Source organism: Aquarana catesbeiana, linkage group LG09, assembly GCF_042186555.1.
Source record: "Aquarana catesbeiana isolate 2022-GZ linkage group LG09, ASM4218655v1, whole genome shotgun sequence".
Lineage (NCBI taxonomy): Eukaryota > Metazoa > Chordata > Amphibia > Anura > Ranidae > Aquarana > Aquarana catesbeiana.
Genome location: NC_133332.1, coordinates 283397224 through 283412026, shown reverse-complemented (window position 1 = coordinate 283412026; position 14803 = coordinate 283397224). Strand labels below are relative to the sequence as shown.

Sequence of the window (14803 nt, the reverse complement as noted above, 5' to 3'; positions counted from 1 at the left end):
CAAATTTACCACACCTGCTCCCCATTCACACCTGAGACCTTGTAACACTAATGAGTCACATGACACTGGGTAGGCAAAATGGCTAATTGGGACCAATTTGGACATTTTCACTTAGGGGTGTACTCACTTTTGTTGCCAGCGGTTTAGACATTAATGGCTGTGTGTTGAGTTATTTTGAGGGGACAGCAAATTTACACTGTTATACAAGCTGTACACTCACTACTTTATATTTTAGCGAAGTGTCATTTATTCAGTGTTGTCACATGAAACGATATAATAAAATATTCTGTAAAAATGTGAGGGGAGTACTTACTTTTGTAAGATACCTGAGCAGAGCGATTTTAAGGTGTTTTTATCTGAGCATTTTTTAGCATTTTTACAAGCGTATACAAAGTATTTTAGAAGTGTATCACATGTGTTATTTAAGCTTTAAGTATTTTTGTTTTAGCAAATTTAAAGCACTAGGAGAAGGACATCAGTCATTATAGGCTACAAAAATGTCTGAACAAAATGCTTGCTTGAAAATGCTTGAATTGAGTAATTTTTAGGCATTTCTATTAAAGTCTATGAAGCCAAAAATGCTAAATTCTGCCTGAAAATAAGCTCATGTATTTTTAGAGCGACAGGCATCCAGCTACAGGCGAAAGAATGCTCAAATGTGAACAAGGGCTATAGAAAACAAAGGGATTTGGCTTGTTGAGTATTTTGGAGCTTTGAGCTTCAAGTTACAAATCACTCAGGTGTGATTGGGGCCTAAGGGGAGATGGGCAGGCCATTCTCTAATGAATGAAAATAATCAAGGGAGATTTATACATCCTGCAGGGTGACAGGGGTAAAAACAGCATGACTCCCTGGATTTCAGGGTGAGTGGACATAGATTAGAAAGATTAAGCAATGGCAATGATCACTTAAATCTCTGCACTATTTGACAAATAAATGTCTTTATGCCACATATAACCTCTTGAAACCAAACTCAAGGAATAATCTATTTTTTATACTCCCATTGGGCCAGCTTGGTAATTATGGATATGTCACATTTACATTTTTTAGAGAAGACACAGAATATAAAGATTTGCATAAATGTTAGTAAATATACATTTTTTTTAAAATAGACAATATAATGTTTTGGCAAACTGCAAGAATATACAAGCAAAAAAAAAAAAAAGTTTTTTGCAGTGCAAATTGACTAATTACTCATCATTTCAATAAATTAAAAGAAAGTGCAGATAGTGCTCTTAAAAAAGCCAGCTTGTGCCAAAATGTGCCAGTGGGGCTATGATACAGAATTATCATCACGCATGGAGGTATGCATGCACACAGACTTACAGTATGGTGTGCAGTGACTCTTCTACAACTGAATGTTTATCCTTCGGTGTTGGGCAGGCACTCAGTGATTGTGAGGTTTTTTTTTACCTTGTTTTATATTTTTAATATGATAAATGCAGTGTAGCGCTATGATGGTCTTCCTTTTCTGTTATGCCATACTTTGAAGCTAATATGGGAGTAAGATGTGAGAAAGGCTCTCTCCTATATGTGGAAGTTTTTTCCTCAAAAAAACTTATATCTGGTTATTTTTTAGGTGAAGGTGATCCTGTGAGGATAAAAGAGGATTAAAAAGTTTGTGATTTTATGCAATGAAGCTTGCACTTTATGGAGGACTATCTAATTGAGCCTTTTTCAACCATGGTGCCTTCAGGTCTACCCAGAGGATGCCTTGGTAAAATGCCTAAAAATTGCCCAAAATTGTATACAAGCCAGCGGGTGGGTCAAGCCTGCCTTTTGGTTACACAAAGCCACAGGTTTTCATTGTGTACCATTACAACCTTCTAGTTGCCTGTGTACTAACAACCAATTACATCATCGGTTGATAAGGTAGACATTGTATGCCTGCACAGAATCCTTGTTTTCCCCTCTCTATCAGCATTGAGGTCACATTAGCTAAGCGAGGGAGAAAAACTGAGGGAGAAGAGAAACAATGGAAGTGTACCTAGTCAGTACCGGTGTGCAAAGGTGCGTTTGCCTCATAAGAATAAATCACATCTAACATTGGGTGTCCTACATGTGTAGATGTTGCTGTGTTAGGCAAAGTTAATCATTTTGTTTTCTACATTTTAGTATAGGGTACCTCAAGAATATGCAGACTTTTAAAGGGTGCCTTTATCGAAAAATTTGTGAGAAACATTGATTTAACTTGCACAAATAAATTGTGGATGGACTTGGCACTGCTAATCACATGCACACTTTATACTGTTTTGCAGTCTATTTTTCTTTGAAAGGGAAGTATTGACTTTTAAAAAAAACATTTATAGTCACCTACTGTAGGTGAATGCAGTATCGATCTCTGATGCTGCATCTATCCCCTGCCGGCTCTGCATTAACAACTAATCGATCAAAGACCGCTGATTGCTCAGTCCTCTGTCAGTCTCTGGCTCTCTACCCCCCCCCGCGCGTGCGTTTGCTGGAGTGCTGGGCTGTGGAGGGGGCGGGAGGGCCTGCTGAGCCAGCTACCGGCCCAGGCTTTTGGGCTGATCCTTTCTGAGCATGGAGCAGCTCTATGACATCAGCTGAAAACGGATCACAGCAGTGCAGAACAAACTGCACTCCTCTGATCTATAGGAGTAGTACAGCCAAAATAACTTTGGCTATAATTCTCCTTTAATGAAATGATGAGTAAATGATTGGTTTATTCAGTCACTTTGAACTTTAAAATACTGAGCACTGTACACAGCTTAGAAAAGAGTAAGAGCATACCATTCTCACGATTATGAGTCTTCTATGCTTGATGGTTTTGTGTTTTGGCATTGTTAAAAAAAAAAGAGAAGAAAACATGTTATGAAATGTCCAAGATATTTGTTGAATTATGTAGAATATTTGTTTCTAGGTCAGAAATGCCATTCAGAGGATGAAAGAAAAGAAACGGGCCCTTTCATTCACGGTAAGTTAGAATAAAATGTTTTTTGAAATGAATAACTGTCTAATAGTTCTACAAACACACAGTTTTTGCCTATTATACATTTTGGCAGACCTTTCATCCACTTTATTTATGAAAAAGGAAACATTTGTCATTTTTTTTTTTTTTTATGTTTTAAAATGTATAAGCCAATTGTTAAGTTTATAAAGTCTTTATATGCATGTAATACAGAATGCTATCAAAACAAAGGGGCATATAGAAAAAACTCTGGTTGGCCCAGGTGCATTCAACATGCTGCATTACGTAACTACATTCACCTTGTGTTCATGGCTAAATCAATGGCAAAATGCACATCTATATTGTGGTGAATTGTTAAGTGATGTTTAAACCAGTGGTGGCTGATGCTCCGTTTTTTTGGGGGGGGCGCAAAGAAAGTCCCAACCAACCCTACAGACAGACAGAGAGATAGATTAGATAGGACAGATAGATACAGATAGACAGATACTGTAAATAGACAAACAGATAAATACTGTAGATAGATAGATAGATAGATAGATAGATAGATAGATAGATAGATAGATAGATAGATAAGAGAACAGAGACCTGTAAGCCATGGCTCTAGAACACAGTGCTGGGACCCCTCGTGGTATACACATACAGGAGATGTGTAATGAAATGCTCCAACAGATTGTCGGGTGAAGGGCGTGGAGCGGAGGTTGATTCGGGGAGCAGAGGTGAAGCAGGGCACCCCCCCCGCCCTCAGTCCAATCACAGGATGAGAAGACTATGCGGGGCTGGTGCAAGGATTTTTGACACCCTAGGCAAAACCTCATTTTACCGCCTCCTTGGCTCCACCTCTGACTCCACCCCCTTTGCCCTGCTCTTGTAACATGTGATCTACCTGACCCATACACTGGCTCACCTACCTGACCCATACACTGACCCACCTACCTGACCCATACACTGGCCCACACCTGACACATACACTGACCCACCTACCTGACCCATACACTGGCTCACCTACTTGACCCATACACTGAGCCACCTACCTGACCCATACACTGGCCCACCTACCTGGCCCATACACTGGCCCACCTACCTGACCCACCTACCCGACCCATACACTGACCCACCTACCTGACACATACACTGGCCCACCTACCTGACACATACACTGACTCACCTACCTGACACATACACTGCTCTACATACCTACCTGACACATACACTAACCTACCTATCTGACACATACACTGACCTACCTACCACATACACTGGCCCACCTACCTTGCACATACACTGGCCCACCTACCTGATACATACACTGAACTCCTGATTCCTATTTCCTGCATTACTCACCCCCCATCCCCCACACACGCTTCTCGATGTAGATGAGGAGGATCCATCCTCCTCCTTACCTCTGAGCTTCATCGACCATCACATCAGGGCTCTCCACAGCGCTGGGCGGGCAGTATTGCTTAGGTGTCCCTGCCAGCATCGCCATCCAGCCGCTCCATGGTGTCCCTGCTGGCTGGGAGGTCAGCTAACTGACCTCCCAGCCTCTCTCAATGCTCCTATCTCCACCGAGTCCCGCCCCTCCGCTGCACTCACACACAGCGCCACACCAGAGGGACACGCTGGAGTAAAGGCACCATGAGATATTCATGTGTGAGGAGATGTGACAGCGGGGTGCTCAGCAGAACATTGGTAGTGCGCAGCAGATGTGTTCCCAGGACAGCCGGCCCGGCACTGAACAGGGGCGAGCTCACACACGCCTGGAGCTTCACTGAGACAGAGGCCATGGCTGCTCCCTACGTGGTAGTGCGCCCCAGGCGGCTGCCTACTTTGCCTAGTGGTAGCACCGGCCCTGAGACTACATACAGCACAAGGTGCTGCTGTTTATGGGTGGGGTGGACAGACAATTACAGGGTGTTGTTAGAACACATTACCTGGCTTCTCCATCCACAGAGCCGAAACCGGAAGTGACGCTGCCGCCCGGGGAAAGCACCACCCATTTCCTACGGTGGTTCCAAGCAAAAAAAAAAAGACATGAAGAAGAATGACACTATGAGAGTGTAGAGGCACTCTGCAGTGCTCCAGAAAGCATCAGAAAACCACGCAAATGAAGGGTCTCGCCTGCAATCACGGGATTGCATTGGCATCACGCTTCCCATAGCGCACTGTGTCTGGCGCCCGAACACAGTGCACTTAAAGGAATTTTTTTCTCTTAAAGGGCCTTTTTTTTGTAACTAGCTTGGGGGGGGCGCCGCCCCTATGGACAGGCCGCCACTGGTTTAAACTGCTAAATATATGGTAAAAATTTAGTGTACAGATGAATAACTTTTAGAGAAATATGATGTAGAGGGACAGTAAATATATATATATATATATATATATATATATATATATATATATATAGTATATTTTGTATAAATAGCATTGCATTTAGAAGGATAAGATTTGGAACACAGTCCAATGGGCCTGTCCTTTAACTTTTTATATAAATATTATCAAATGAATGCACATTCGGCTTTAGAAAGATATGCCAAATAACCTTTGACTTAGTCAATCTTGAGTCCAAATCATTTTGCTATATTTTCATTAATGTTATTACGTAATTTTCTTTTATGTGACTTATATTTCTTACAATCTGCATTTTAGCCAGTGTGCCAGTTGGGGAGCTGTGTGAATCTGAGACATTTGAGTAATCAAAGGTATTTCTCTACCACACTTTATGGTGGAGGTAGTTACCTTCAGAGAAGAATTTTAAACTTTAGCTGCCCTTTTGGATGACCTGTGTGGTGACAGCTGTGCAAATTAGTACTAATGTTTTACCATATAGAAGAGAAGAGTATTTTTCAGACAGTTTTATAGCTTTCTAACTGTAGATAAGCGTGCTTCCAACTATTGCAGATAGGCACATTATTGCAGGAAACCATAATCTGATCCTAGCTGCGTCAGAAACAGTAATTTGCTAGCAGACCTCAGCGCATAACTCCAAACTGTCCCTGATTTTGAGGGATTTGGAACAAAGTCCCTCTGTCCTCTTTATTTGTCCCTCGTTTTGATCTGACCTACGTATATAGTTTACTATAGTATGCACTATTTATCTTTATTTATCTTTCAAAAAGTGTTTCACAGTGCTAAACCCTTCATCCAAATTCTAAATTGCTGCATTTGTAAATTTCAAAAGCAAATATAAAGGAATGGCAGTGGTAAAAGAAAGCACTTGTGGGTTTAACTACTGTATATACTCGAGTATAAGCCGACTTTTTCTGGCTTATACTCGAGTGAGGGTCTCCCGCTGTGTCATGCAGTCTTAACTGTTTGGTGGCCGTCCACTGTAACAAAGCCCCGCCTCCTCCTCGTCTGTGATAGATGGAACACTGATACAATGAAGGGCAACAAAGCTAATAAAGGATCTGGAGGATATTAGTTATGAGGAAAGGTTGCGAGCACTGAACTTGTTCTCTCTGGAGAAGAGACGCTTAAGAGGGGATATGATTTCAATATACAAATACCGTACTGGTGACCCCACAATAGGGATAAAACTTTCGCAGAAGGGAGTTTAACAAGACTCGTGGCCACTCATTAAAATTAGAAGAAAAGAGGTTTAACCTTAAACTACGTAGAGGGTTTTTTACTGTAAGAGCAACAAGGATGTGGAATTCCCTTCCACAGGTGGTGGTCTCAGTGGGGGGGCATTGATAGTTTCAAGAAACTATTAGATAAGCACTTGAACAACAACAACATACAGGGATATACAATGGAATACTGACATATAATCACACACATAGGTTGGACTTGATGGACTTGTGTCTTTTTTCAACCTCACCTACTATGTAACTATGTAATGCTGGGAATCAGTGTTCCCTCTATCACGGATGAGGAGGCGGAGCTTTGTTACAGTGGATGGCTGCCGAACTAAGACTGCATTTGCATGACACAGCGGGAGACACCCGCTGTTTGTAATCAAAGGTATAGGTGGGCACAGTGAGGCTGCAGATGGGCACAATGAGGCTGCAGGTGGGCAGAGTGAGGCTGCAAATGGGCACAGTGAGGCTGCAAATGGGCACAGTGAGGCTGCAGATGGGCATTGTTTACCAGTAGGTGCTGCATTTCCCACCCTAGGCTTATACTCGAGTCAATAAGTTTTCCCAGTTTTTTGTGGTAAAATTAGGTGCCTCAGCTTATATTCGGGTCGGCTTATACTCAAGTAAATATGGTAAATTTATTCTTGTAAAATTCTCCTTAAGGCGCATAGTAGGGAGTGTGTCCTATGCCTACATACTTTTGTTATTAGGTGTCCCTCGTTCCCTTCTCAAAAAGTTGGGAGGTATGCTCAGGATCTATGTTGCAGCCATGTGCACTGTGGCTATGTGTGCTCCCTAAGGCACAGGAAAACCTTAAAGATAGCAGATTGTGAAAGCTTTAGAAAGCTTTGAAATTTGTCTCTTTACTGTTCTGTTTCAAACACTGCTTCATGCATAAACTTCAGTACATCCAGCCAGTTTGTTCACCTGCTGCATAAGCACCCTCGACAGATAGCTTAAACACCTTAAGAGATGGTCCACTGATGCTCTTCTACTTTTGGCACTTTTTTTTTCTCAGGAGCGGTTACCTGGCACACACTTCTGCAGAGATAGCCTAGGTCGATCCCATTTTTAGTGCAGGAGCTGCCTAATATCTGACTTGTATCTCAGTGCAGACTTCTGGAAAAATCGGTGAGCCAATCACACAAGCAGGAAATCATGTTTTTGGGGGGCAACACCTCCAGGTTGCCATATTGTATTGTATTTTCAGAAAATTACAGCAGCTGCAGATTGAACAGGAAATGTCATTTTTTTATTAACATTCAATTACAATATGACTCTAGTCGCAATTGTATACACTATAATATTTTTTCTTTATTTGCTTTTTGTTTTCCCCACAAAAGTATAGTTACCCTTTAAGCTTAGGCCTCACTCTTCTGGTTCTGAAGCAAAACTTGATTATTACGTGGTTGCAGGGGGACCCCCAGTCTTGGGCTTTTAGCTTACCTGGAGAAGACCCAGCCCAGATGTCAGTTGAAGCATTTTTCAAGGCCCTGGGATTACTCTGTCATGATCTTCACCGTCGCCACTCAGTTGAAACTAACCTTAGGTCATTATGTCAGGATAAATGCACCGCTAAACAATACTGTCCTGATTTCCAACCCTAAGCACCTGACTCAGGGTGGAATGACCCAGCTCTAAGAAGCCAGTTCAGGTTAGCCTTATCCGACTCAAAGACTCCCTACTACACTACCCTGAATCAAAGCTGCTGAATGAAACCATGCAAATAGCCATCTGTATAGACCAGCGTTTATGGGAAAGGCATACAGAGAGGTTTGTTTCTTTGCCCCTAGTACGCTGCCCACTTCTTCTCCGTCAGACCTTTCTGAGCTCTCTCAACCTCTTCAGGAGAATCAGTCCATGCAAATTGGCACTACTCATTTATCCTCTGGGCAAAAGGCTAGAAGAAGAACCCATGGACTCTTTTTATATGGTAGCAACCAAAGCCACTTTGTCACCAGCTTCCCTAAATAGCCAGGAAATTCCAATTGTCTAGTGCGGGTGGGGTCCGCTTGTCTGCTTCTTTAAACTATACTGTGCAAGCTTCCTCCCCAAGAAAAACTATTTGTTCCTGCACTTAGTTCTGCCAAGTTTTCTCATCACCTCTCAGCTTTCATAGATTCTGATGCCGCTAGTAACTTCATTGATAGGGACCTAGCACTTCATCTGAAGATTCCCTTGACTAAGGTGCACAATCCCTTTTCCCTTTTGACACTGGGATATGTCGCAGGTCCTAGGGGGCTGCGGGTTTATTCACAAAGTGCATGCACTTTGGGTCTCCGGCGCTGCCATGCTTACTGTGGGAAGCCGGCTGTGACTCCCTGCTGCTTTGCAGCCGGCTTCCCACAGTAAACATGGCAGCGCCGGAGACCCAAAGTGCATGCACTTTGTGAATAAACCCGCAGCCCCCTAGGACCTGTGACATATCCCAGTGTCATGCTGGAGACCCAAAGACCGGCAAAGACCCAGTCCAGGTGAGGTCAGCACTGGATCCCTAAACTGGTAAGTGTATTTTTTGGCCTATTCAAGGAACAAACTAACTAGCCCCAACATACAGGGAAGCTGGAAACACCATCGTACCTCCCAACCATCCCGGATCTTGCAGGACTATACCAGAAACTGAGCAGAGTCCCAGAATCCTGCAGATCTGAGCTGTGTTCCGCCAGCAGAACTGTGCAGCTGTCATTTCTCGACTGTCTCTTTCTCAGCAGCGCTGTGTTGTTCTGGTTTGCTGCTTATGATAAATAAGCCCCGTTCTGCACACATTGGTTGCAGTGGGGAGCTGTGTGATGTAGCCACTCCCCCTTCTCTCCCTCTGCTCTGCTCCTGATCAGGATCATTGTGTGTGTGGAGAATTTCCTTGTGTTGCGCTGCCTGCATACAGAGTCTGGATTAGGCACACTCCTATTTCTAATCCCCCCCCCAGCCATCAGTGAGAAGTGCTATAACCACTGCTGGGAAGCCATGGAAGAGGTAATTTCTGCATCTATGCCCTTCTTGCATAAACAGGCTGCTCTTCTCATTAAATCCCCTGCTCTGCTAGTATAACCACAAAGTTCCCCAATAGAAGTGCTGGGGGATACTATAAGTCTGTACAGCCACAAACCAGTGTTGTAGAAGCTGGTGGCTGGTAGATATAGTTCTACAAATGGAAGACCAAAATGACAGATGATGCGAACATATAAAATATATATATATATATGTAGCACTAAGTCTCGCTGGAGCTGCTGGTTTAAGCGGGCTGTTACCTTCACTCTCGATACCACTGTTTCACCGGCATCGGGTCTAGGGTTCCGTTGAGTTTACCTCTGGACGATATAAGCACCAACACTTGAGTACGTTTTCAATGCTTTATTGAACCAAGTAACAAAGGAAGTAGCAGGAAAGAGGCAGGAGGAAAACTGCGGGGAAGCTCAAATACCTTTCTTTAGGTTTCTTTAGAACATCCTTTAAAGTTGAATACTGTAATTGAATGCAATCCCCTTTTGTGGGACACGATCTTTGCTCGCCTGGATAGGCCTCTCTCACTTGCCTAGCAGCCATTACGTAGCACGAACAAAAGTCTCTGCCACAGACTTGCTTGAAATAAACCTGTACGATCCTCTGCCACAGGGTTTATTGGTTCACGATGAATGTCAGACACAGTACTTGGACCTCTAAGCCAACCCAGCAGTACCATGTAATAAGACTACTCCAGGATATGTCCTCCAACCGAGTCACCAGGCCCCTCTCCAGACCAGCACTCTGCATGATCCTTCCATGACGGGTCCTCCCCTGGGATCTTCTCGGTTGTCCAGCTTCTTCACTCTGGATAGACAGCTCAGGACCATTCCTCGGCTGCTGTGGTAGGCCCCAGACAGGCTTCTGGGCCCACCCACGCGCCACAGCGATGCGGGCCTCCGGAACGGAGGACCACGAGGTGGTATTCTAACACATACCTGTCAGCCAGGAGGGCCAGCAGGTGGCTGAAAACGAACCCCTAAACATGGCGTCTGTCCCATAAATACCCTCTCCCAGAATGCAACTCGGAGGACCACCTCCACCGAGTTGTCCCCGGGACAGAGGAGCACTCATCTGCTTTAACACGTTGCTTTTCCAACACCTGCCAATGGTGACAACGACACCCACCGGCACAATGTGAAACCACCAGCAACATCAGCCAAGCTGGAACAGTGGCAAATCTAACTTCCTATAACGAGCAATTCACTAAATTTACCTATCAGATGGTAGATCATAAATCTACCAGCGCTACATATATATATTGTTTATTGGTCAAACAACAAACTTAAAAGAGAGAAAAAAGCTCCTGTATAAACAAACTAGTCTTTATGGATGTCGGTCACATATTGCCATAATCCCACATCAATGTAACTGAAAGGCTAAAACCACGTGCCATAGTTCACTGTATATATTTTCCATTCATCTATTTTTTATTTTTTTTATTCTTAAATTTTTTTTTTCTTTTTAAATTACTTTTCTTTTTTTTTAATTTTTATGTTATTTAATTTATTTATTACTATCTATTATATATTATTTATTGTAGTATATATCTTTCTATAGGATATATAACCAGTTAACATATTTTTATTAAATTGTTCAGTGGATCTATGTTTTATGCTTGTGTATTACTAATGTTTATATCTGTTTACATGGCTATGCTGGAGGAGGAAAAAGGAGGTCATTCTACCTTTAGGATATAATTGGCTCCCCATGCATTTCCTATTTAACTCTCATAGGCTGTCAGTTGTCACCTGACCTGAAGGTGGGCCAATGCTCAAAACGCGTCTTAATGACAGCCTTCTGAGAGATTGCTCCATGGAACGCCGTTTGCCTTTTCCTAGTTCCATACTACACACCTCATCTAGTGACCATTGCAGCCTTGACGTCCCATCCAGTGTGATGTCCGGAAACTGCAGCCATCCACTCTTTGCCTGAGCATCCCGGGTTTGTCTTGGGGTTGACCAGCGAGCCCGCGGTCCTGGTGTACAACCCTTATGTCACCTCTGGCTGCTCCAATACACCTGTTTTTCCGACATCGGGCCAGCAGTTCACCACGGTGGTACACATTGGGCTCTTCACCATATCCTTCGCTCATCATCTTTTAATTTCCATCTAGGGTAATGGGTGGTTCTACCTGGGCAGACCATCTCCTCTACAGCACCTGCTTCGACTATGGTACGTGGCTTCAGCCTTTCAGTTACATTAATGTGGGATTATGGCAATATGTGACTGACATTCATAAAGACTAGTTTATTGATAAAGGAGTTTTTTTCTCTCTTTTTAATTAATTGTTTGACCAATAAACAATATATATTTTTTATATGTTCGCATCATCTGTCGTTTTGGTCTTCCATTGATGTGGAACTATATCTACCAGCCACCAGCTTCTACAACACTAGCGTGTGGCTGTACAGAAATATAGTGTCCCCCAGCACTTCTATTGAGGAACTTTGTGGTTGTATGAATATGTTTGGGCACCAATTTGGTGCTCATGTTTTATCACATATCACAAGGGATTCTAGTTTTGTTCCACCATTTTATGTATTGAGTATCATTACACAGCACAGCACCTGAACTGTCTCTTTGTAATCAATATTCTCTGCTAGTACAGTGATTTGTAAGAACTCCTTTCTATTACATACAGTAAGCTTCCTGCCTAGTTCTACCTTAAAGAAGTTCCAGCACCCCTAAAATCAGCCCCACTTATCTCTTTCAGCCAATCTCTCTGCACAGAGCATCAGAGCCCCCCCCCCTTTCCTCAGAGTGCCAGTGCCCTCCACTACCTCTACAAAAGAATTAGTTCTCCTTTTTTCCTCCACAAAGTGCCACTGCCCCCCTCTCCCTCTGCAGAATGTCAGTTCCCCCCACTTTTAGGCAGAGAACCAAGGCCCCCTTCTACCTCCACAAAGTGCCAGTGCCCCCCTCTATCACTGCAGATCTCTACCTCCATTGCGGAGCACCAGTGCCCCCCCTTTTCTCCCCAGAGTGCCATTGCTCCACCTAAACCTCTGCAGAGCACCAGTACACCTCTTTACCTCCGCAGGTTACCAGTGCCCCCTCTTCATCTGCTGAGTGCCAGTGCCCCCTTTTCCTCTTCTGAGTGCCAAGGCCCCCCCTCTCCCACATGCAGAGCTCCAATGCCCCCCTCTACCTCTGTAGAGCACTAGTGCTCACCTCTACCTCCACAGAGCATCAGTTTAACTATGTTCCTTTAGGTGACACATAATATCCAGCACAATTTAGCCACATCCACTTTTCGCCACAGCACGCTTTGCGCACTGCATCTTTTTGCCTTAACTGCTGTCCCTCATTGTCAATTTCAAATGTTGGGAGGTATGCACCATTACCAAAATAAAAACGAGTTGTAGTATTGGCACTATACTGGCACTAGATGTAAGCTTAAAGACATTAATACATACGGTACATAATGAAATCCAATACAGCAGTAGTGGATACATGATGTGTTCCAGAACGGAAAGTGTTATCTCAAAGAGGTTCGTTAGCCTCCCTAGTTCTTATCATAGACTATAGAATGATTAGCCTTTATGTTGTAGTTATTTGAGAGTACTTTAGTTTGGTTCAACAGTTTAGCAAAAGACACTGGGAGGACTAACCCCACTCAGTCCACAAAACACTGCATTGTTAGCCCACAACAAGACTTTAACTGGCCATAGACAGATCTAAATTCATCCATCAATCAACTTCAGTACAACCAGCCTGTTGAGGTTTTTTCGCACAATCACTGCCACTATAGCCACCAGCAGTGATCATTGTATTCTGCTGGTGGGGAGCCTCCCCACGCTCCCTGCTGGCAGAACACAAATAGTGCTGCAGGAGAGATTCCCCATCAACACTGACTGCATTGATGGGGTTAACAAGCAATTTACTTTCCTTCAGCATGTGGTTGAAGGAAAGAAAATTGCATAATGTATGACTTGCCATAGGACCTAAGGAAATTTCTAACAGATCAGAAAGGTACTTGCAGAGACTTTAACCATTTCATTGTCACAGTGGCGTATCTAAGGTATGGCAGCCATGGCAAGTGCCATGGGCGCCATGGGGGGAAGGGGCGGCAAAAAGCCGCCCTCTGCATGAAAAAAAAAACCCCACCTGTCCTCCCAGACTAATATAGCCACCGGCGCCGTGGTCAGCCTGCAGGATTGCGGCGCTGGTGTTTTATCAGATGGCTGTCGGGCTCGGTTTAGGCTGAGGGAGGCTCTGTCAGCAGGGAGGGGTGGGGCAGGGAGCTCCACTGACGCTCTGACCCTGCCCTGCCCTGCCCCGCCCCATGTACTCTGTATGTGCTCAGAGCACTGGCATTGCCTCTCCTGGACCACGAATATTCCCGCCCCTACCGCCGCAAGCCCCGCCCCTACCGCGGAAAGCTCCGCCTCCGGACCTCTGAGAGGTGAGCCCGGCTGGTCAGGTAGGTCTTTCTACCTATAGACTCAGTGTTACTAAACCCTCCCTGACAATGTTCTTTATCCCCCGTATAGCTGTGCATTGCTGAAAGCTTAGATTTTTAAACTGGCTACTTGGTCATCTGCTGTAGTATGTCGCATTCGCAGTCTGGTCATCTGCTGTAGTCGCATTCGCAGTCTGGTCATCTGCTGTAGTCGCATTCTGGTCATCTCCTGTAGTCACATTCGCAGTCTGGTCATTTGCTGTAGTAAGTCACATTCGCAATCTGGTCATCTGCTGTAGTCGCATTCGCAGTCTGGTCATCTGCTGTAGTCGCATTCGCAGTCTGGTCATCTCTTGTAGTCACATTCGCAGTCTGGTCATCTGCTGTAGTCGCATTCGCAGTCTGGTCATCTGCTGTAGTCGCATTCGCAGTCTGGTCATCTGCTGTAGTCACATTCGCAGTCTGGTCATCTGCTGTAGTCGCATTCGCAGTCTGGTCATCTTCTGTAGTCGCATTCGCAGTCTGGTCATCTGCTGTAGTCGCATTCGCAGTCTGGTCATCTGCTGTAGTCGCATTCGCAGTCTGGTCATCTGCTGTAGTCACATTCGCAATCTGGTCATCTGCTGTAGTCGCATTCGCAGTCTGGTCATCTGCTGTAGTCGCATTCGCAGTCTGGTCATCTGCTGTAATCGCATTCGCAGTCTGGTCATCTGCTGTAGTCGCATTCGCAGTCTGGTCATCTGCTGTAGTCGCATTCGCAGTCTGGTCATCTGCTGTAGTCACATTCGCAGTCTGGTCATCTGCTGTAGTATGTCGCATTCGCAGTCTGGTCATCTCTTGTAGTCGCATTCGCAGTCTGGTCATCTCCTGTAGTATGTCGCATTCGCAGTCTGG

The 14803-nt window shown here is 44.3% G+C and overlaps 1 protein-coding gene across 1 annotated transcript in view; it reads left to right on the top strand.

Moving 5' to 3' along the window:
• ADGRD2 (adhesion G protein-coupled receptor D2) overlaps positions 1 to 14803 on the top strand; it is a 1056485-nt gene that overhangs the window by 670166 nt on the left and 371516 nt on the right. The window contains exon 22 of the mRNA XM_073600363.1: positions 2882 to 2935. Coding sequence (XP_073456464.1) covers positions 2882 to 2935 — 54 coding nt within the window. The remainder of the gene's footprint in view (positions 1 to 2881; positions 2936 to 14803) is intronic.